This window comes from Urocampus carinirostris, chromosome 1, assembly GCF_059441175.1.
Source record: "Urocampus carinirostris isolate Australia breed hairy pipefish chromosome 1, RoL_Ucar_1.0, whole genome shotgun sequence".
Classification (NCBI taxonomy): domain Eukaryota; kingdom Metazoa; phylum Chordata; class Actinopteri; order Syngnathiformes; family Syngnathidae; genus Urocampus; species Urocampus carinirostris.
The window spans coordinates 74,146,257-74,170,456 of NC_142349.1; the positions used below are offsets into that span (position 1 = coordinate 74,146,257).

Below are 24,200 nucleotides of genomic sequence, written 5' to 3' on the forward strand. Positions count from 1 at the left end.
GCTATATAGATAGATAGATAGATATGTAACCGCGTTGTACGTGTCCCACCAAAGATCCACATTCACGCTGGACTGGATGATGAGGTTTTTATTATTACAGTTTCTGCAAATGGATGAGTCACAACATTAGCTTTTTCTGCTGGGTTTGATCTCTTTGATCTCTTTGTAGTACTCTGGTTAAACTGACAACAAAGCATATCAAAGAGCTGTCTTTTCACTTTACAGAAAATACATTTTAGAATATCACAATACATTTATAAATCTTTGCATTTTAACAAGATACTTTTAACAAGAGATCGTATAGTGGATTTTTAACGTTTACAATGAATTCAACATGTTTTTCTTTACTCTGAATTTTAACCAACATCATCCTTTTTTAATGTATATGAAAAAATAGGAATAAAAACAATAATGAGTATAAAAATGGGTACAATTTACCTGCAAATGGATGAGTCACAACATTAGCTTTTTCTGCTGGGTTTGATCTCTTTGATCTCTACAAGGGGAATTAATATTTAGTAAAACAGAAACAAAACGAAAATAAATCAAAACAGCTTGACAATATCAATCACATTACTATGCATGGTGAGAGATTTGTCAGCTGGGGTTATAATGTTTAAAATTAACTTATTTTGTGGAGCACCAAAAGATATGTCTTACCTTTGTAGTACTCTGGTTAAACTGACAAAACCCCGCCTCCTGGTCACATGTTAGAAGCCAAAACCAAACCCCACCCCATACCAGCAGATGGCACTGTTGGACTCAGCATTGCAGGACATTTACCAAAAACTATACACATATTTTAGCAGGAATTTCAATAAAATAAAAGTTATTATTACACCCGTTACAGATAGATAGATAGATAGATAGATAGATAGATAGATAGATAGATAGATAGATAGATAGATAGATAGATAGATAGATAGATAGATAGATAGATAGATAGATAGATAGATAGATAGATAGATAGATAGATAGATAGATAGATAGATAGATAGATAGATAGATAGATAGATAGATAGATAGATAGATACTTTATTCAGAAATGAATAAATGGGCTCTGCATTTCGGAACCCAATGTGGCCCCCACTCCAAATAGTTGCCCACCTCTGAATTGGAAGCAACATTTTCTACAAAATATGAACATTAAATGTTTAAGAGACCGCCACATCTGCCATTTCGTCACAAGGCGACGTGACGTCAACGTGTGACGTCCCGTTCCACGGGAGCCAATCAGCGAGCGCCCACGGCATCGGGAAGCCGTTGGACAGCGGATTAACGTCTCTCTTTATTTTTTTTTTCGTTTATTTTTTTTCCAGTTTGATTTCTGTGTTTTCAGGGGTAAGATGTCAACCGACGACGACACACCTTGCTTCGTTTAGCTGCCTCGGTTTAAATCTTTTAAACTTTCAGGTGAGTTTTCACTCATTAATCATTAACCACGTCACCCCACGTCATGCAACGTCACCAGTCCCCCAAACTTTAATTTTTGGCACTAAAGCTTGCTGTTGGCCCAAAATGGGAGTTAAATGAGACATTTTTGGGCCTGGGATAACTTTTTTAATGATCAGTTTATTACCTTGTGAATGGATTACGAATATCTAGCAATGCTTTAGCGCCACCTAGGTGTTACTAACTTATTAACAGGGTTGGGAGGATTACTTTAAAAATGTAATCCGATACAGTTCCTATTTATGAATAATGTCATCAGTAATGTAATCCGAATACTATAATCATGAAGTAATGTATCTTTTGGATTACGACAATACCAAATATGATAGTTAAAGACGAATACAATATAAATAAAATTACTAAATTGTGTGAATAACCAATGTAACCTCGAAAAAGAATTGTAGGAAACCAAGGTTAGCTAGTTGCTTATATCTTAGAAAATGAGTGCTCACGTTTTAAACATGTAGTATAGTTTATTGAACAAATGTAACATTTTCTCTTTTTCTCGGTACATTAAGAACACAGTATTGTTTTAAACACACCGAGTGTTCATTTTCTAATTTCCCCCCAAAGTGTTAAACTTATTTGAAGTGGGGAGGCCAAACTTATTGAAAATATTCCCATTGACGAGACTCAGAGAAGTATTCTCGCAAAATAACAATGCAGTGATCAAATATTGGATTTTAAGAAGAGAAGCTTCACTTCCACGGTGCCTCTCTACCGCCATCTTATGGCTGCCGTCGGTAAAGCAAAAAATAAAATAAAAAAGTCAAAGATCCATCCATTCATCCATTATCTGTACCGCTTATCCTCAATAGGGTCGCGGGGGTGCTGGAGCCCATCCTAGCTGTCTTTGGGCAGTGGGCAGGGGACACCCTGAACTGGTGGCCAACCAGTCGCAGAGCATGTTTTTGGGATGTGGGAGGAAACCGGAGTGCCCGGAGGAAACCCACGCAAGCACGGGGAGAACATGCAAACTCCACACAGGAGGTTCGATCTCATGACCTCAGAACTGTGCCGTACACGTGCTAAGCACTGCGCCGCTGTGCTAAAAAGTCCAAGATGTCAGATTTAATCTTAAAGTCCTGTTTTCCTATGACAAGTTAAAGGTCAAAAAGCTGGACTGCAAAACAGAACCAGTACCAATGCTCTACCACACATCACCAGCCGGCGGTAGACTATCAAAACGATTGAGTTTTTGTTTCGGTTTTGTCGTTTTTAAAGGGACCGTGTGCAATACATAGCGCCTCCTACTGTTACAAAAAACTTTTGTTCAGTTAAAATAAACAAAACAACAACAACATTGATTTGCATACTGGGCAAAACACCTGATCTATCATACTAATGTTCATTTTGATGAAAAATCATAGGCTGATAAATAAATATCCAAGGTTTAATATTTGATCACGAGATGGCACTGGATAGTCTAATTGAGGGATGGGCAACTATTTGGAGTCAGGGGCCGCATTGGGCTCAAAAATGTGTCCAGGGGGCCAATCCTGGAGACAGATCCCATCTTTTAAATTTATGTATAAAAAAGCATACAGACATCTTCATTTTCCTCGTGTTTGTCATGATTACCGATGTGAATCACCTGTGCCCGCTCATTTGGCCCCAACCCCTGCGGGTTCTGATTGGCTCCCTGTCCCTATTTAAACCCAGACCTGTCAGTCCCCTGTTGTCAGTCCGTTTGCGAACCTGTGTTTATACAAGGCAAGCCTTTTTTGACCCTGACTCCCGCCTGTCCTGTTTTTGCTCCCGTTTCTCTCCGGCTACGACCCGTTTCTGACCCCGACCACGTTTTTGCTCTCCTGTCCCGGCTATCGACCTGTTTTTCCGTCCCTGACACCGCCGTCGCCCGCTACGTAAGATCCACTTCCATATTTGGATCATGACTTGCTTCCCGCATCCAGCGAGCATCGGATCGCAGACGCTGCCCCTCCTCTTCCTTTCAGTAAAATTGTGAGAAAACGTTACGTGATTGGGTCTACCCTGAGTGCTGGTCTTGACAGTAATTATTTAATAAGATTAGTTTCATTAATTTGGTTTGCTCAAAATCAAACCTAAGTAATATATTAGGTTCCCATTTTAGGCATATATTTGATATTTAGTTTTATAGTTTTACAATGGTTGTATTTTTTTCGAATTTTAGGGGTATTTTGGGGGTATTTCTGTACGAATACTGTAGTTTTATTTCTAGTATTTTTGATGTATTTCTGCAGTAGTATTTTTGTACTGTTTCCACTGTAGTTTTCTAGTATTTCTATGGTACTTACAGTATGTAGTATTTTTAAAATAATTCAACGGGAAAAGGTTTGTAGTATAGCTGTAGTATTTTTCTTGTGATATTTCTTAGTATTCCTGTATTGTAGTATTTCTATAGTGATATTTTTGTACTATATATGTAGATATGGTTATGAAGTATTTCCATAGGAGTATTTCTGAGAGGGATGGGCGCCACCAGGCTGTACTTGTTCAAGACACACCACAGGAAATGGGACCCCTAACCATCAAGGGGGCTTAAGGGTTCCAACCGACCTGCCAACAATTTCTGTCATATTTTTGTAGTATTTCTATGGTAAAACCGTACTAAATCAGTACACTGTAGCAGCAAGATGCCAGACAAACACGGCGGCGACCTTACTTTGTAAAAGAAATACACATTTCTCCACTTAGGATTTTCTTTAAGAAAAAGTAATTTGTATGATAAATCATATATTTTTGCCTATCATTCAAATCAATGATTTTTTTACCCAATGAAAGTTTTTTTGTACCACTAGGAGACTATAGATATTACACACTGTCTCTTTAATGTTGAATAAAATGTTTTCTTTTGCTCTACAGCCCCGCTCGGAACGTCCCTGGCCGGACCATGAGCAGTCGAAGCCTCAGAACTGGGTCAGAATCATGCATGAACACACCAGTGCTTTCTTTACTTGATTAAAGGGACAGCGTGTAATATCTATTGCCTCCTGGCAGTACAAAAAAACATAAACTATCGTACCAATGTTAATTTGGATAAATATTCACAGGTAGAGAATTCATTATTTCTTTTACACAGTGTTATCACTACCTAGAAGTCGCCGCCATGTTTGTCTGGCATCTTGCTACGACGCTGTGCTCTCTGCACTGGTTTTCATTTGCATTAGACAAGACAGTGCCATCTAGTGCTTAAATATTACACATTGGGGCTTTAAAGCAATCTTGTTGGCAATAACTCAAAGGTGTCTTTTATACACGTATGATATGAATGCATGACATTTGAGGAAGTGTTGGAAGTGTTTAAATCAGACGTACCAAAGTCATTTTAGCTGAGTTGCTTCTTAGTAGAGAAAGCACTCTAACGGGGGACGGACTCATAAATGAATGGCGTTCAAAATGTACCTTGGCTGTCGGGTTGGGGGTATTTTCGGAGGCTCTACTACGCCTCAATGATTATTTGCCAAATGGCTCCTCGGGTTGTTTTTGTTGCTTTAATCCCTACATTACCAATTATCATGTAACATTGTGCATGGAATCACTTAAAATTGGAGGGAAATGAAGCCAACTGTGAATAAAAGAAAAAATGAAAAATACAAGAACAAGAAAAGATAAAAAGAAGATTGAATAAACTTGACATTTTTACATAAACACATTAACACTGAAAACCATAGGGGAGATTTAAAAAATCTACAAAAAAGATCAAATATAAAACAATTTTTCATGCTCACCAAATTTAAAGTCAACAACACGGAATCCCCCAGAAATCCATATTGACCAATCACAAGAGAAAAAAAGCCTCTTAGAGGGAACCAGCTCTCGATGGGTGGGGAGCCGGCTCATTGTGGCGTTCCGTTCGCAAATGACATGAGTGGTGCGACTCAGCCCCGATTCGCCTTTTCTTTGGGATCATGAGTAAATATTGCATTGGTAATGGCCATCAACTATATGGTTGTCACTATTTTGAATGGTGACATGATCCGAAAAGACGTGACATAAACAACTGGGCGGAGAGCGAAAAAAAAACCGCTTTATTCAAATTAACGCACTGCTTTTGACCCTCAGTAATGGTAACGGTAGAAAAAAATAAAAAAATAATAAAAAAAATATAACAGGGTTTTTCATATCGGCGTTATTACTAACCCTGGATGCCGCACCAAAACTACCCATTGCCTGCCAGGAAACATAGCCAGGGCTTGATTAACTAACTTCTCAAGAATCAGGTTTTGTCATAATTTGACATGGAATAGAAGGACATCGACATGCTACTGCGATGGGGAATCGCTGCCTGCAGTGTATGTCGGTTAGATAGATAGATAGATAGATAGATCTCTAGATAGATAGATAGATAGATAGATAGATACTTTATTCATTCCCTTAGGGAAATTCACACTTCCAGCAGTATCCTTTTGTTGTTTATTAACAGATGAACAGGATGGCCTCGGGGTGCTGTGTTGTAGTTTAGCCACAGCGGAGTGGATGACGTCACACGCTAGTCCAAAAGTTTGACGGCCCTGCAGCAGATGGAGATATTTGTGCCCAGGGTTACACCACCTCGTGTTCACGTAGATAGCGAGTCTGCCTCCTTTCCGCTTCCCACAGGCTTTTGTGTCTCTGTCTGCCCTAACAGCGCTGAAGCCGGGTAGCTCCGGGTAGCTCCATGTTAGCGTCCGGGATGCTAGACGTGAGCCACATTTCCGTAAAACACCGAAAACGGTACTTCCTGTACGCTTGATGTTTTTTACCAGCACAGCCAGTTCCTCAGTCTTATTTAGTAGAGTTCACATTTACCATGATTACGGACGGTACCGAAGACTTATAACGCCGCTAGCCATTTAGCCTTCACCTTAGCTCCAGCTCTGCATCCACAATAGGGCCCCCTCATCACGCCGGCACGAAACTTCTTCAGGGCAAGGAGTTGATTCCTCAAACAAATGCATTTTTGTGTGTTAAAACCTATAACCATAGGATAGAAAGTAATCCAAAGTGTAGTTGTCAAACGGGACGAAAAACAGAGGATAAAAGTAGACACTCAAAACAATAAATCACAAAAAGAGCGAAATGGCCCGGAGCTGCTGGAAAGGCTGCCGCTCGCGCCTATGATATATCAATATTGGTGTCCAACACCTAACAATTTCCTTGAGCGGAAACATGGTATGTGCTGTATTTATTCAAGTATAAGGACCATTTTTATCCACCCCACAAAAAAAAGAACACAAAGTTTGGAGTTAAACGAGGGCTGAGGGGACACGATTCGATATACGGTAGTATATTAGTCTTTGCGCAATGATTTATTAGTAGAAAATATTTTTGACCAGAATTGCATCACATTAAATATCTCGACCCACAAGACACCTAAGCTCTATTTTTGCAACAATTTCCAAATCATGATCTAAAGTAGATAAATTCTTGATAGCTTATGTGTACAAGTATGGCGTATCGTAGGAATTTTTTGCGTGCGTATGAGCTGTGATAATAATGATATTAATGAGGAAGAGAACCTTAGCGTATGTTCAGGTAAGCTGTATTGAAATCCCGCGTGTCCGACATAACGCATAACAACACTGCCGCTGGGGCATACCATTGCACAAAGATAGGGGGGCATGTGTTACACTCACTCTAAAACAGGGGTCGGGAACACATGACTAGTGAGTCAGAAACGGCCCCCCTCATCACGCCGGCAGGAGAATTCTTCAGGGCAAGGAGTTGATTCCTCGAATAAACGCATTTTTGTGCGTTAAAACCCATAACCATAGATAGAAAGTCATCCAAAGTGTAGTTGTCAAACGGGACGAAAGACACAGAAGAGAAAATCAGAAACTTAAAACAATGAATCACAAAAAGAGCTACTGGAAAGGCTGCCGCTCGCGGCGCCTATTATGTGATGCTATTTACGTCTGACAAGTTTTTCTTGGCTCATGCACGATTCTTTGATGTGCACACTTAGTCGCAGGCCATGTTGCCGCTGCTGTTGCTCCACCGCCACAGACCAGCAAAGACGCTTTTCCAAAGTCAAGTCGAGATGGGCCCAAGAGGAGGCAAGTGCAATGTCTGACTTTCCTTTCTCACACGTGAACGCTGAAGAGCTCTTAAGGCAAATGAGACCAAACCGAAACAATTCCAAATGGAGTAAGCAAAAATGGCTCCAAAATAGAGTGAATTTGAGGACGGGTCCATCCACCTGTTGAGTCCAGTCATATCAAGTCATGATCCTTTCTATAGCCTTTAATCATAAGAAGTCTCAAAGGGTTGCACAGACAACAGACTACTGTGACACCATCCCCTGATCCAAAACCTACATGAGGATAAGGAAAAACTCAAAACCTTAAGTAGAGTCAACCCATGTTAATTTGTGACGCCCTTAAACACAAGGAGTCTCAAAGGGCTGCACACACCACAGATTATTGCAAACCACAGACTATTATGACACCATCCCCTGATCTAAAACCTACATGAGGACAAGGAAAAACTCAAAACCTAAGTAAAGCCAAGCCATGTTAATTTGAGACGCCCTTAAACACAAGGAGTCTCAAAGGGCTGCACAGACCACAGATAATTGCAAACCACAGACTATTATGAGACCATCTCCTGATCTAAAACCTACGTGAGGACAGGGGAAAAACTCAAAAACCTTAAGTAAAGCCAAGCCATGTTAATTTGTGACGCCCTTAAACACAAGGAGTCAAAGGGCTGCACAGACCACGGATTATTGCAAACCACAGACTGTTATGACACCATCCCCTGATCTAAAACCTACATGAGGACAAGGCAAAACTCAAAAAGCCTTAAGTAAAACCAAGCCATGTTAATTTGTGACACCCTTAAACACAAGGAGTCTCAAAGGGCTGCATGGACCACAGATTATTGCAAACCACAGACTACTATGACACCATCCCCTGATCTAAAACCTACATGAGGGCAAGGGAAAACTCAAAAACCTCAACATGAGGAAAGCAAGAAACCTTGAGAAGGCACCGCACATGAGGTCATCCCTCTTCTAGAATGACCAGGCTGCAACGGATGTTGCAAGGGTATCAAAAAACAATACACAGACATCATTGACATGAAATATAGGTCATCCATAAGCTATAGAATATAAAGGTGTTGAGGATTATGAAAAGGACCTGACAAGGAAAACCAAGAATTCTCTCAGTTTGGACAGAAAACCGACGAGTCCTGCAGCCCCATTTGAACAGAAATCAACACCCAAGAAAATATTTTAGCCCCACTGAAATGCATCAACAGTTTTTCCTATCCGGTCGAGCTTTTCAGCGTTCACAAAATGTTGGACGGAAAATAATGCCCCACATGGACTTGTTCAGGATTCCGTGGCGGAGCTGACACACGACAAGGTCAAAGATACGGTCAAAGGCCCGTGGACGCCGGAAGAGGACAAGCGGGTGAGTATGGGGCCATCGGGGTGTAGCCAGGTTGGCCCCTGACAGGACACTCTGGCAGGTGGTGGCGCTGGTGCACAGGTTCGGCAAGAAGCACTGGTCGCAGATCGCCAAGCACATGGGCAGCCGCAACGGCAAGCAGTGCCGCGAGCGCTGGCTCAACCATTTGGACCCGAGCGTGAACAAGAGCTGCTGGACGCCTGAAGAGGACCGCCTCATCTGCCGGGCGCAACGGCTGCTGGGAAACCGCTGGGCCAATATTTCCAAGCTTCTACCCGGCAGGTAAGTGTCAGCATCGGTGTCTGATTAGTTGCCGGATACGTTGGCGTGTGTCTCCTTCCCAGGCCGGACAACGCTATCAAGAACCGGTGGTACTCCACCCTGAAGAGGAAGGTGCTTAACAAGGACCCCAGCCAAATCCAGGTCCAGTACCCCAACTCTTCATCCAGGTCTTCCTCGTCTGGGTATTCTGACTCTAACAAGTTCCACATCCTTCTCTTTCATCGGACAGGTGGCCTTCAAGGTGGACGTGGATGCCAAGGTAGGTCTACGTAGAACAGGGGTAGGCAACCCTGTCCTTGAGAGCCGCATGTCCTGCCGATTCCAATTAGCGGGATCATAAAAAAATCAGCTGATCATTTGTATGACGCAAGTTGAGGATAAAAAAATCCTCCAAAAACATGCAGCACATGTGACTTGAGGACCTGGATGCCCACCTCTGATGTACAACATGGCACGCTGTCCTAAATAGCGCAAAGCTCTACAATAGCTTTTCCAAATGCAGTTTTCCTCTTCACAGCATACTCTGGGACGGAGCTAGCTTAAGATTCAACATTTTTGTTGGAATAAAAAGAAAATGGCATCTTGACTTTTCAGACCCGCTTAAACCAAATGTAACTGTCTGGCGTTTGTGCCTGTTTGTGCAGAAATATTCTGTTCAGAGCAATTGTGCCTTTAGTTCTGCTGGCCCGAGGCTTGTGCTGCTTAACAGATATTGGACTGACTCCCATTCCGTTCCCGGCACATGAAAATCAGTATTGTACATATTCGTCCATGTCAGAGACCAGAAACGGAGACAGATCGCTCGGAACCCGCAAGTGGCACTTCCGTGGCGAGCGAACGCAGTGTCGAGAGCGAGGAAAAACAGATCGATGGCCGGGATGGGGGAGCAAAAATGTAATCGAGTTCAGAAAAGGGATCGGAGCCGGGAATCAAACAGGAATCAGGACAGGAGAGATTCAGGGTCCAAAGGCTTGCCTAGCATAAGCTGAGATTCGTAGACGGACTGACAACGGGTGACAGGAAGACGGGGGTTTGAAAAGAGATAAGCAGCCAATCAGCGTCGGAGGCAGTTGGCGCCAAAGGAGCAGAATTAGGTACCTTGCATCAGTAATCATGACAGTCCATGGTAAATATCATGACGCATTGAATCGTCCTGAGTGCACTAAACTGTGCAGCACTGATTGGCCAATCAATGTCATGTGATCATCTACAGCCAGTGATGGCCAATGGGTCCTGATGAGTCGGTTTGTCCTGAGTTCCCCGGCAGAGGATCCACTGAAACCGTGAGAATGACTCACCCCTTGATAGATCTAACCCTGGTTAAAAACCACTGCCTTAGAATGTGGGTTGCTTCATGAATCAATTTGACCAAATTTGGAGATGTTTGGATACTGATGTCCTCATGCTGTAATAGTGTAATACAACCGAAGCTTTATATATGTTAGTCTTCTGCCAAATAAACAAGGCCTTTCTTGGTCAGATCCTTCAAGTGTCTCTCTTTTATTAACATTCAAGATCCATTGTTTAAGGATATAACATTCGGTTGACGGAGTTGGGGTCCCGTCGGCAGGGGCCACCTATTGATCATAACACTTTCGGAGAAGACCTTATTGCCTCGCCACAGAAATATAAAGACAAGATGCAGAGAGATCTTGACAGGAGAGGGAGAAGCCGTTTGTTTTGTTTGTCAGTGTCCAAAACAGAGTTCTCATTCATCTAAGAGACAATCAGCTTTCTTATACCCTTTTGAAGCAGACATATTCTTAGTACGTCCCCTGGCGATACGTGTTTATCTCAAAATGCACACTACCAGGAATTGACAATGTTTTTCCCCAGAATGTTTTCGTCCTCTTTCGATTCTCCAAAGTTACACAATTTCCAAGAAACTCAACAACACCTTTACGCCGCAGGAACACCTGATGAGCCGCGAGATCGTCAGTATGCTCACGGATTGGAGCCCCACCCACACCGGCGAAGGCGAAGACCCAACCGACATCGTGTCCCAGGTAAGCGCCGTCATCTTTAAGTGTGCCGGCACTTTGTCGGAGAGACACCGACCTCCTGGGGTAAGGCTGTGGCCGGCCCCAAAAATGGGGGCAGCCATTTTGGATGCCGAGAAAGCGGGAGTCACGACCTGGCTTGGGTTTCAGGATCATAACGTGAGCGGCGATTTCCTCACCATGCTGAACGATTGGAGCCCCGCCCACGACGCCGAGGACAGCGACCTAAACCCCGCCGCTACGTTCGAGGTGCCCCGTAGCCCACCGCAGCTGGCCCGCCCAGGCGGTTTCACTGACCGCCGCCTGATGTATGCTCAGCTGTTGAGTCTGGGTGACGTGGAGACCATTGTCGAGGAGGAAGGTGCAGTAGACGCAGGGGGGCCGCGGCCCCCGCCAGGACACACCGTGAAAGCAGACGAAGGCGAGGTCCTGTGCATCCCACTGGAGGGACGGGAAATGTTGTCGTGCCTGCAGCCCCCGGAAAATGCACGTGGGGAAAACCTTGAAGCCAGTTCTTTCAGGTGAGTACTGAATATGAGGCCAAAGCTAGGGGGGTGTCTGAGGTCCCTTCACGCTACTTGCACCACTTTGTTCCTGGCTGGGGCTCTTCCACAGATTTACCTGAAGTGATTACATTTATCTACAGAGTCCGACTCTGCTACCACCTGACAGGGACTATTCTCAGGGTTTTATCACTTTTCTACGTACCCAGCCAATTCGGAAAATCTCTTAACTCCTGCCAGTTCTGTCTCAGCTGTCAAACCCCAGACACTGTCAGGACCAGAACTGAAACAGGACCCAATTGGACCCAAGTTGTATTAAAGGAAAGAAGAAGGATTGTGCCCACGATCCGGTGTTTGCAAGGCTTGGGAAGCCGGTCGTTCTGAACGCGGAAGCGGATCTTCCGTGGCGAGCGATGGGGACGGAAAAAACAGGTCGATAGCTGGGACTGGAGAGCAAAAACGTGGTTGGGTCAGAAACGGGTCTTAAGCCAGGACGGGAGAGCAGACGTGGTCGGGATCAAAAACGGGTCGTAAATCGGGACGGGAGAGCAGACGTGGTCAAGATCAACACGGGTCGTAGCTGGAGACAGGCGGGAGCAAAAACGGGGCAGGCTTGCCTAGTATTTACTGAGGTTTGCAGACGGACTGACCACAGGCGACAGACAGGAGTGGGTTTAAATAGGGACAGCGAGCCAATCAGAGTCCAAAGCAGTTGGCGCCAAAGGAGAGGGCACAGGTGATTCACATCAGTAATCATGACAGACACGGCTTCGGGGTCCAGATGCGAAAAGAGAATACTCATTGGTCAGCCAAGGATGTAGCTAGACGCTAATTACCGTGACCAAAAACCTCAGGCGTATCGCACACTATCTTCAAAGGACCAAAATGATCAATGTAAATGTACTTCATACAGCCCTTTACAACGATGCTTTACCAGAGTACTTTACAATAATAACAGAGAAGCTATCATGATTACTGATGCAAGGCACCTGTGCCCATTCCTTTGGCGCCAATTGCCTCGTATTCTGATTGGCTCCCTGTCACTATTCAAACCCATGTCTTTCTGTCACCTGTTGTCAGTCCGTCTGTGAACCTCACCTTACGCTAGGCAAGCTTTTCGACCCTGACTCACTCCTGTTATGATTCCCGTCTGTTTCCCGGTTCCGACCCCTTTTCTGATCTCGACTACGATTTTGCTCCCCCGTCCCGGCTACTGATCTGTTTTTTCCCGCTATCGACACCGCCATCGCTCGCCACGGAAATACCACTTACGCGTCCGAGCAACCTGCTCCCCGCAACCAGCGATCTACGGATCGTGTGTACTATCCTTTTCCTTCTTCCCGATAAAACTGTGAGAAACGTTACGCGAGTGGGTTCTGTCTGCGTTCTGACTTTGACAGTTTTATGGTTGTAATAATTCTATACTATTTTTTTATTTTCAGAATCAAAGCAAACTAACGATGACGTTTTCTTGTTTTTCAGAGAAACGCAGCGGGCGGAGCGCGTGAATCGACACGAAGCTCGACAACAACTCTGGAAGTTTTGAGGAGTCCACGACGTCCTTGCGCTTCTTCTCGGAACTGCCGTCAAGTTTTATTGAGTGAGAAAACTGGAAGCATTTAAGCTCCAAAGTATTTTTGACGAGCGGCTTTTCATTCTTTTAGCTCGGAAATGATTCGAGACAAAACCGCACGTCTTTTAACATTTTAATGAGCAAGAAAAGGCACTTTTCCGGATTTTATTGCTTGATTTGAACGTCACACTCCACAAGTTTGACACGTTGACGTTGCTTTATGTTTTTTTTCAAGCTTTTTTCTTTCTTTTTTGTCAATCGCGTTAAAGTGCACTGAGATTGATTTTGTGTGAATACAACGCCCCCTTCCCCCAATTGCATCCTCTTCATTCCCGCCAGTGCGGCGCCCCCTGGCGGCCGGTTTCAGTACAGCTTCATGGAGGCCTCGAAGAGACGCGCCAAGTCGTCCTCGCTGTGCGCGCGCGGCGAAAGCTTGGTCACACGTTCCTGCGATATTTCAAAATAAAAGATAGAAAGGAAAGGAAAAGAGGGACGAGCGAAGGGGCGAATGTCCCACCTGAGGGACGGTCCCTCGGACCAGCGCCGTCACGTCTTCCTGGCGGTAGCCGATGGCGGCCAGGCCGTCCTCCACCCCCAAATCGTGCAGGAAGTCGCGGAGGGTGTCGGCTAGCTTAGCGCCCGCGTCGGCGAGCTTGACGCCGCGCACGTCGGCACCTGAACAAAAAAGATGAGGCGAGGTGGGGGGGAGCGGCCGCGGTCGCCACGCCTGCAAAGCGGTTTCACGTACCGAGGATTTGAGCGGCCTCCAGGTGGCGTTCGGGACACATGGGAGCCGTGAAGCGGAAAACGGCCGGCGCCGTAAGAACCACAGAAAGACCGTGAGGCTAAAAATCACAAACATATGATCAGGTGGAAAAAAAAAGAGGTGAAAGGGACCTTCATTGTGTAAAGCAACCAAAAACGAGTGCTACAAAGCATTATGAAGGATGAAAACTACAGAGGCTCAAACTGACCAAAAACAAAATTCTTCTTCTCGTCTTCGCCAGGCCTCTCACAGAGACCCAAAAATAATAAGAAAAAAGAAAACGTGAAAAAAATAATAAAGAATAAAAAAGAAAAATCCAAAAAGAAAAGCAAAAAAAAAGAGAGACAGGAAAAATGGAAATCAAGAGGGAATGAAAGAAGGAAATAATAGAGATTTTTAAAAAAGAAAATAATAAAAATGAATGGATGAAAGAACAAAGGAAAGAATGAATAAAAAAGAAAGAAAAGGATAAAAAGGGGGGAAAGACAGAAAAAAATGAAATGAAATAAAGAAAACAAGCTAAGGAAGTAATAAAGGAAATGAGAAAACAATAAGAAAATAATTTAAAAAAGGGAAAAAACAGAAAAAAGAAAGAAAAGATAAAAGAAGAATCAATGATCAAGAATATAATCAAGAAAAAAAAACAGAAAAAGGAATGAAAAGGAAGAATGGAAATAAAGAGAGACAGAAAAAGGAAGAATAAGGACAAAACTCTCCTAAAAATCAACTTTAGTCAGGATGAAGAATTCTGCCCCCAAAAAAGATTATTTCGAAAACGTTAGCATGCGAGCTAACTCGGCAGCTATATTTGACTCTCGCTCACACTCACCACCAGGGGGTGCTCCACTTCATAACCGTCAGCTTTATGCGTCTTGACCAATCCGGCGATGGGATAGGACATGCCGTGGCTGGAGGGGGCGGGACAAATAAAGTCAGCGTCCAATCGCCAGGGGCTCGATTTGCGCTCACCAAAGATGGACGCCGGCATTGCCGAATCCGATGCCGGCGAACACGCTGGCCAGATGCATGCTGGAGCGGGCCTCTCCATCCTCCGGGTCCCCCACGGCCCTGACCAATCCGAACGGAAGAAAACCATAAGGAGGACTCTGATTGGACCGTGCATGCGTGCGCAATGAAGCGGGCAGCCCCATCGTCCGGGTCCCCCTGACCAATCAGATCGCTAAAAAACAGGGTTGTCAAACTACGGCACGCGGGCCATGTCAAGCTTTTTAATCTGGCCCACCCAAGCAACATAGTCCAAATATAAGGACAATATATATATGGTGATAAATAAAGTATTACTATTAAAAGGGATGTTTTTTGGGGTTCCATCTTTGTCTCCATTGTCCCTACAAGAGAAGTATGTCATGATTGCTGATTCGGGGAGCCTGCGACTGCCCCGTTGGCGCCAACAGCCCTGGTCGCTGATTGGTTCTCTGACTCTTTTTAAGCCCCCATCTTCCAAGCTGTCAGACCGTCTGCGAACCTATGCTCTCAGCTAGGCAAGCTTTGTACTATCCGACATTATTCTGCCCTGTTTTTTTCCTGCCTGATACCTGTTGCCTAACTGTTTCTGGAGCCGTTTCTGCCTTGCTCCTCCGTCCCGGCCATCGACCTGTTTTCTTGCTGTCGCTTGACACGGAAGTGCCAATGCCGCGTTCCTGCCATCGGCTACCCGTGACTGATGATCATCGGATCGTGGAAGCAAGCACTACTCTCTTTCTCAATAAAAACTGAGTAAAACGAACGCTATTGGGTCCTGTCTCCGTTTCTGGCTTGAGACAAAGTATTACAACAATACGACACAAAATACTACAAAACTAAATATCTTAAAAACAATATTTTCATAATGATTTTGCCTTAATTCCAAAAAGAAAAAATACCGCAGAAATACTACAAAAGTCGAACAAAATACTGTGGTACCCGATTATATAAGAACCTTTAAAAACGACTTATTTTTTTTTAATGATGAAAAATCCAGGTCACGAGCTTCCCCCAAATACAACAAAAATACTAGAAAAAAATACTATGACACTAAATTTCAAATTTAGTGCCGAAAACAGGTCCGATTATATCCATCCATCCATCCATTATCTGCACCGCTTATCCTCAGTAGGGTCGCGGGGGTGCGGGAGCCCCACCCAGCTATCTTACAGCAGTGGGCAGGCGGACAACTCACTCGCTCATTCCAACCCAGGGACAATTTGGACCAATAAACCTGACGTGTTTTTTTGGAATGTGGGAGGAAACCCACGCAGGCACGGGGAGAACATGCAAACTCCGCACAGAAAGGTTTGATCCCATGACTTTAGAACTGTGCCGCTGCGGTACTATTGTATAATTTTTCTCCAATTCTTAAAGAAAAAAATATTCTACTACAAAAATGCTACTAAAATCATACTAAAACAAAAATCTTACTACAGAAACACTACAAAAAAACCCACAGAAGAATGCATAAATACTACAAAAATACTTCTACATTAACATAACAAAATATTACTACAATCATGCTACAAAAATACTATAAAATACAAATATAATAATACTACAGGAATACTTAAATAATACTACTTAGGAAATACCACAAAAATACTACAGTAATTCTCCTGTCAGGACCAGAACGGAGACAGGACCCACTTGCATGACGTTTCTCTCAGGTTTGTTGGGAAGCAGGTCGCTCTGAACGCAGAAGTGGCACTTCCGTGGCGAGCGATGGCGGTGTCGGGAACGGAAAAAACGGGTCAGTAGCCGGACAAGAGAGCAAAAAACGTCAAGATGAAAAAAAAAACGGGTCGAAGCCGGAGAACAGACGGGAGCAAAAACAGGAGTGAGTCAGGGTCGAAAAGGCTTGCCTAGAGTAAACTGAAGTTCGCAGACCGACTGACAAAAGGTGACAGAAAGGATTGGGTTTAAATAGGGACAGGGAGCCAATCAGAGTCCGAGGCAATTGACGCCAAAGGCGTGGGCACAGGTGCATCACATCAGTGATCATGACATCTACCAAAATACTACAAAAGTATTAGAGTTATACTATCGAAATACTTCCAAAATACTACTAAGGACCTACCACAAAAATACAACAGTGATGCTTCAAAATGACAGAAAAAATAGATATCAAATTTACTGCTTCTAAAAAGCCATTATATAAGATTTTGCTTGAACTGTGAACGTTTCAAAACCTATTTAATGAAACGTGGATCTAAAAAGAAATATAAAGAAATGTTAGCATGAACAATTCTTCATTTCATTCATACAAATGAGAAAAATTGGATAGGTCTCCAAGCCCGGGCCCCTGGCCACATTTTGAAACCCTCTGAGGCCAGCCAATCAAAAAGTTTGATCGCCCCTGCTTTGATTGGACGATGAAGTCGAATCGACGGCTGAGTTCTGCCGAGTCGTTCCCAGAGAGCGCTTTTCTTACCTTTTCAGGTACTTGGCCACCTGTTGGAGGGCGTGTCGCGCCCACACGTCACTGATTGGATTGCTGCCCTGGTAGGCGGGCCTACTGAGAGGGTCAGGGGGGCAGGGCGTCCTCTGGTGATAGGGAAGCGCCGTGTACGACTCCAAGGCGTGGCTAGCGAGAAGAGGGCGGAGTTAGGGGCCAGGTGGGCCAGATATGGCAGGTAAGGGGCGGGGCTTACCACAAAACGTCGAAGCCGCTATTGGCCGCCACCTTGGCGGACATGCTCTTGGTATGGAGAGGGTCGACCACACCCAAAGTGGGGCGCAACGCTCGGCTCGCGATGCCTGAGGAGCAACGATTCCACGTCACCCGATTGGCCGATGAACAAGCGCCTGTCAGCGGTGGCCCTTACCTGTTTTGGCCTTCAGGGGTTCGTAGTCGAAAATGGCCACGCCCGTTGTCTCGCTGCCGGTGCCCGCCGTGGTCGGGACTGGCGGGGTGAACGATTTCCTGGTTAACTGAGTTACCATGGTAACCATGAAGCATCACCCCCCCACTTCCTGTTTACCGTTGTAACAGTGCAGCGTTCCCCCTCGTTAACTGTGAAACCATGGTAACAATGGAGCATCGCCTCCCGCACATTTACCTGTGTTACCACGGCAACAATAGAGCATTGCCTCCTAGTCGACTGTGTTACCATGGTAACCATGAAGCATCACCCATTCCTTCCTGTTTACCATTGTAACAGTGATTTGTTCCCCCTCGTCAACTGTGAAACCATGGTAACAGTGGAGCATCGCCTCGCACACATTTACCTGTGTTACCATGGTAACAGTGGAGCATCGCCTCCTGCACATTTACCTGTGTTACCATGGTAACAGTGGAGCATTGCCTCCTAGTCGACTGTGTTACCATGATAACCGTGGAGCATCGCTCTCCCCCTTGTTAACCTTGTTATCTTAACATTGGAGCTGTAACCCCTCCCTCTTAGTAACTGTTGGGCACTGTCCCCTCAATTGTTGTGTTTTTTTGGAGTCGAGCTTGACATAAGGAGAACACATTTGTTTAAGACGGGAAATTCCAGGCTTGTTTCTCCCGGGTTAAGATGTCGGCGAGTGTTATTAATAAAAACACTCGCTTGGTTTGAATTAGCTTGCGAAATAACAACATTCCCTGATAGGAGTTTAGATGTCAGGCTGACCCCAACGGTAACCACGGTAACCGCAAAGCATGGCCCTACCCCCCACCTCGTCGTTACCTGCAATGAGCGGCTTCAGAGCACCAATGACGGGCTTCCCTTTCCCGATGGGGGCGTTGACAAAATCCAGGAAGTGTGCGTCGGGGTGACACGCGTACAGATTGGCCGCCTTGCACGTGTCCATCACCGAGCCCCCGCCCACCGCCACAAACGCGTCGAAAGCGCCTCTTTTGGCGAAAGCGATGGCGTCCTTGAAACTGCAACACAACAACCAATAGGCAGCTGGGGAGGAAAGGGGGCGGGGCCGAGACCCCACCTGCCGTCGGTGGGCTCCACGCGGACGCTGTCGTAGACTTTGAACGGCACGCCGCTATTGGTCAGAGACTCCAGCACCGCCTTGACGGGCGGGAGGCGGGACAAGTTGGCGTCCGTCATCACGCACACGTTGCGGGCGCCGAAGTTCCGCAAGTCCTGTGGCGAGAAGGAAAATGTCACCTGGGGATAATGGCGGGGACGGAATCAAAACCGGCGGCGGCGGTCACCATGCCGATCTCCCTAGTGACGCCTTCGCCGAAACGGATGTTGGAACTCGCCATCTGCAAGATGGAGGCACAAGCGGAGTCGGCTCATGTCTCGGCCACGCCCCCAAAACGACGGCTGCCAATTACCTCGAAGGCGTAGTCCGTCTCGCGCCGCTCACTCGCCGTTACTAAATGGAAAGATATTTGAGCGGGAATTTTCTCGATTTCAATCTCTAATCCTTAATTAGAGGACGAGATCATCCTCACCTTGATGGAAAGTGTTGGAGTGGGCGGGGCATCTGCACCTGCACGCAAAAACACAGGTGACTAGTAATGGGAATTCTGACTCTTTTTAGAGAAGCGGCTCTTTTGGCTCGGCTCACTAAAAATAGGCAAGAGGACCTAGCTCCAGGCTGCACTGTCCAGGTCCTCCACTGTCAGTACAGGAAATCACATGATACATTTCGAAATTCCAAAATAAAATCGCGAGGGCACCTTTTCTCATGGTTCCGACACTGTTAATGATTTTTAGCTCTTTTTTTATTACCGCTTTTTCTCGCTTAGTGCATTGAAATATTGAATTCATTGTGCATGACATATGATATATCTTTTATTGTCTTTGACAATTCCATTGTGTCGTGCTGCATATGAAGGTGGTTATAGAATAGAATAGAATAGAATAGAATAGAATAGAATAGAATAGAATAGAATAGAACCAGAATACAACCAGAATAGTACCAAAATAGAACCAGAATGGAATATGATAGGGTTGGATAGGATAGGACAGGGATAGGAATAGGATAGGGAAGGGCATGGTAGATTAGAATAGAATAGAATAGAATAGAATAGAATAGAATAGAATAGAATAGAATAGAATAGAATAGAATAGAATAGAACCAGAATAGAACCAGAATAGAACCAGAATATAATATGACAGGGTTGGATAGGATAGGAATAGGATAGGATAAGGTTGGGTATGGTAGGTTAGAATAGAATAGAATAGAATAGAATAGAATAGAATAGAATAGAATAGAATAGACCCAGACTAGAACCAGAGTAGAACCAGACTAGAACCAGAATAGAACCAGAATAGAACCAGAATGGAATATAGATAGGTCGGATAGGATAAGGTAGGGTATGGTAGGTTAGAATATAATAGAATAGAATAGAATAGAATAGAATAGAATAGAATAGAATAGAATAGAACCAGAGTAGAAGCAAAATAGAACCAGAATGGAATATGATAGGGTTGGATCGGATAGGACAGGGATAGGAATAGGATAGGATAAGGTAGGGTAAGGTAGGTTAAAATAGAATAGAATAGAATAGAATAGAATAGAATAGAACCAGAAGATAATATGACAAGGTTGGATAGGATAGGAATAGGATAGGATAAGGTTGGGTATGGTAGGTTAGAATAGAATAGAATAGAATAGAATAGAATAGAATAGAATAGAATAGAATAGAATAGAACCAGAATAGAACCAGAATGGAATATAGATAGGTCGGATAGGATAGGATAAGGTAGGGTATGATAGGTTAGAATAGAATAGAATAGAATAGAACCAGATTAGAAGCAAAATAGAAGCAAAATAGGAGCAAAATAGAACCAGAATGGAATATAATAGGGTTGGATAGGATAGGACAGGGATAGGAATAGGATAGGATAAGGTATGGTACGGTAAGTTAAAGTAGAATAGAATAGAATAGAATAGAATAGAATAGAATAGAATAGAATAGAACCAGAATAGAACCAGAATAGTACCAAAATAGAACCAGAATGGAATATGATAGGGTCGGATAGGATAGGACAGGGATAGGAATAGGATAGGGAAGGGCATGGTAGATTAGAATAGAATAGAATAGAATAGAATAGAATAGAATAGAATAGAATAGAATAGAATAGAATAGAATAGAATAGAACCAGAATAGGACCAGAATAGAACCAGAATATAATATGACAGGGTTGGATAGGATAGGAATAGGATAGGATAAGGTTGGGTATGGTAGGTTAGAATAGAATAGAATAGAATAGAATAGAATAGAATAGAATAGACCCAGACTAGAACCAGAGTAGAACCAGACTAGAACCAGAATAGAACCAGAATAGAACCAGAATGGAATATAGATAGGTCGGATAGGATAAGGTAGGGTATGGTAGGTTAGAATATAATAGAATAGAATAGAATAGAACCAGAGTAGAAGCAAAATAGAACCAGAATGGAATATGATAGGGTTGGATCGGATAGGACAGGGATAGGAATAGGATAGGATAAGGTAGGGTAAGGTAGGTTAAAATAGAATAGAATAGAATAGAATAGAATAGAATAGAATAGAATAGAACCAGAAGATAATATGACAAGGTTGGATAGGATAGGAATAGGATAGGATAAGGTTGGGTATGGTAGGTTAGAATAGAATAGAATAGAATAGAATAGAATAGAATAGAATAGAATAGAATAGAATAGAATAGAACCAGAATAGAACCAGAATAGAACCAGAATAGAACCAGAATGGAATATAGATAGGTCGGATAGGATAGGATAAGGTAGGGTATGATAGGTTAGAATAGAATAGAATAGAATAGAACCAGATTAGAAGCAAAATAGAAGCAAAATAGGAGCAAAATAGAACCAGAATGGAATATAATAGGGTTGGATAGGATAGGACAGGGATAGGAATAGGATAGGATAAGGTATGGTACGGTAAGTTAAAGTAGAATAGAATAGAATAAAATAGAATAGAATAGAATAGAATAGAATGGAATAGAATAGAACCAGAATAGAACCAGAATGGAATATGATATGGTTGGATAGAATAGGATAGGAATATGATACGATAAGGTAGGGTATGGTAGGTTAGAATAGAATAGAATAGAATAGAATAGAATAGAATAGAACGGAACGGAACGGAACGGAACAGAATAGAATAGAATAGAATAGAATAGAATAGAATAGAATAGAATAGAACAGAACAGAACTGTATAGAATATAATAGAACATTTTTTATTGTCATCGAAATCAATGTTGGGAAACATTGTATGCAACAAGATAAGACATGGCACTCAGGGCCGTTACCAGGGAGGGGGCAGGGGTGTTCAGTGCCCACCCACAGACACGCTCGCTCCACCCAAAGAAAAGTGGATATAGTAGTGACGGGAGTCTGGGAAGCGCATATGCGATATCATTCATTATGTGTATGTCAGCGGACACTCGTGTGGACTCAACTACCCCTGTAACTTGGGTGCGTGTGTCTGTCCCAAGGAGCAGCAGGCACAAATCCTGTTGTAGTGCTGGGAGTTCCGTCTCTTTTAGGAGAACAGGCTCTTTTATTTTTGTTGCTTTGTCCGTTTCTTACCAATTATTATGCAACATAATGCACTAAATGATTCCAAAGGGGAAAAATAAAGCAAAGAAAATAAACAGCAATTCAAAATGGAACAAAAAAGACAAAATAAATAAAAACGGAGAAAAGACAAAAAAGAAGGGGCAAAAGCAATAAAAAAAAGTGAAAAGCTAGGGAAAAAAGAATCCAAAGAGAAAAAAACAAAGGCAAAAGGGAAAAAATAAGAAAAAGAGGAAATTATAAGTAAAAAGCAACACTATCTCAAAGTGAGTTGACCCCCGATTGGTGGGAAGCCGGTTTTCGTAATTTACTTCAAAGAGCTGGTTAATTGTGCCGTTATGTTCGCCAACAGGCCACTTGTATGATTCGGCAGGGGTAAACCAGTGAAAGCTGTCAGGCCCTGCTGTGAGTGGGTGGATGGATGGGTAGGTGGATGGTTGGATGGATGGATGGAAGCCGGCTTCTGATTGGTGGAGGGCCACCTCCAGTCATTCATTGTAAAGAGTCGGCTAAATTTGCCGTTATGTTCACCAACGACACACCACTATCTCAAGAGAGCCCGCTCGTGTTCATTATTTCAAAGAGTTGGCTTATCCAGCCGTTACGTTCGCGAAGGACAAATCACGCAAGGTGACTGGGGTGTTGCCACGGAGACGCGATTTCACGCCAAAAGAGTTTCGTTTCTTATTCTAAAACATTGATAGCTTAAAATAAAATAATAAAAAAGATATATTTTTCCGCTTGTGACGTCATGACGACACCACCAATCCTTGGCAACTCGCAACATGACGTTGTTCCAAGGTCACAAACCCATAAAAGTGGACCGTTGACGTCATAACTCGTTTTGCGTTGCTTGTTCGTAAGTTAGAGTCAGTTTAGATCGTACTTACGCCGAACGCTCAAGTTGCATCAACAGGCGAACCACGCGATCTCTTGCCGTCGCCATTTTTTCGACGCCAGGCAAAAACATCCGCTGACGTCACGCGGCACCTTTCAAAGTAAAAGGAAAGATTTTCGCAAATGTGCTCAAATTTTCTTTGATAATTAAAAGGTATTGCTTACTGGAAACATGATAGGAGTGCAAATTAGTCTGAAATGATTTTTAGTAAGCACCACACACAAAAAGTACAAATAAGAGGGCATTTATTTTAAGGTGACGTGTAATCTCGACTGACTTTTGAACTCTGTTGGTATTCGCTTCTCGAGATAGGACAATAATTTACAGTTCAAGGAAAAAAACAACAACAGCATTTCAAAAACAACCAAATAAAGTCAGAAAACATTTATGAATAAAGAAAGGACACTGTTTGAAATCCTTGCAATGTGTGGAAAGCATCAGTTCTTATCTATGCTTAATTCCCTCCTCAGATGAAGAAATGTAACTAAAATGGTCACGTGTTTGTGTTTGTTGTTATTCATTTATAAAATTCGTTACTCAAGGTTCTGCTGCTTCACGATTGAATTATTTTACAAAACACTTTTTATTTGATTAAAGATTTCTTTACAAAAGTCTTATTTTAGTAATTTACCCTTAAATACTATTTGAAAACCCGATGTTTTCAATGTAATTAAAAAGTTATATATATTTTACATGTATTAACTATAAATATTTTTTCTTGCATGTTAAAAATCAAGTGGCGGATTCGTTAAAAATAATACAGGTGATGTTTTACCGTTTGGCTTTGTCATTTATTTTTTACTTTAATTCCACAATTGTTTATCCTGACATTTTTTAATATCATTTTTTCTCTTTTAAGTCTTTATGTGTTACTCCTGGAGTG

At 43.2% G+C, this 24,200-nt stretch overlaps 2 protein-coding genes across 2 annotated transcripts in view; one reads left to right on the forward strand and one right to left on the reverse strand.

Annotated features, from left to right (window-relative positions):
- LOC148376841 (uncharacterized) overlaps positions 1–15,699 on the forward strand; it is a 17,650-nt gene extending 1,951 nt beyond the window's left edge. The window contains exons 2-10 of the mRNA XM_088327202.1: positions 7,379–7,469; positions 8,754–8,831; positions 8,890–9,110; positions 9,173–9,251; positions 9,340–9,369; positions 11,021–11,116; positions 11,261–11,359; positions 11,429–11,631; positions 13,096–15,699. Of these exons, the coding sequence (XP_088183328.1) occupies positions 7,379–7,469; positions 8,754–8,831; positions 8,890–9,110; positions 9,173–9,251; positions 9,340–9,369; positions 11,021–11,116; positions 11,261–11,359; positions 11,429–11,631; positions 13,096–13,159 (961 nt within the window). The 3' untranslated portion in view covers positions 13,160–15,699. The remainder of the gene's footprint in view (positions 1–7,378; positions 7,470–8,753; positions 8,832–8,889; positions 9,111–9,172; positions 9,252–9,339; positions 9,370–11,020; positions 11,117–11,260; positions 11,360–11,428; positions 11,632–13,095) is intronic.
- adhfe1 (alcohol dehydrogenase iron containing 1) lies at positions 13,307–23,407 on the reverse strand. Its single transcript, XM_088350616.1, has 14 exons — positions 23,310–23,407; positions 19,342–19,379; positions 19,222–19,262; positions 19,096–19,149; positions 18,870–19,024; positions 18,614–18,810; positions 17,768–17,845; positions 17,594–17,699; positions 17,374–17,526; positions 14,922–15,020; positions 14,782–14,860; positions 13,935–14,031; positions 13,704–13,861; positions 13,307–13,633 (listed from the first exon to the last, which is right to left on the reverse strand). The coding sequence occupies exons 1-14, from the start codon at positions 23,387–23,389 to the stop codon at positions 13,550–13,552; spliced, it is 1,419 nt and encodes a 472-aa protein (XP_088206742.1). The 5' UTR covers positions 23,390–23,407; the 3' UTR covers positions 13,307–13,549.
- Between the last annotated feature and the right edge of the window lie 793 nt (positions 23,408–24,200).

Bases quoted from the DNA above. Each gene is read 5' to 3' on its own strand.
- adhfe1 (XM_088350616.1), bottom strand. From the start codon at position 23,389: ATGTTTTTGCCTGGCGTCGAAAAAATGGCGACGGCAAGAGATCGCGTG. The intron at 17,700-17,767 runs GTAAGGGCCACC...GTTGCTCCTCAG, and splicing joins ACCCCTGAAGGCCAAAACAG to GCATCGCGAGCCGAGCGTTG. The intron at 14,032-14,781 runs GTGAGTGTGAGC...TGTGATTTTTAG, and splicing joins AAGTGGAGCACCCCCTGGTG to CCTCACGGTCTTTCTGTGGT.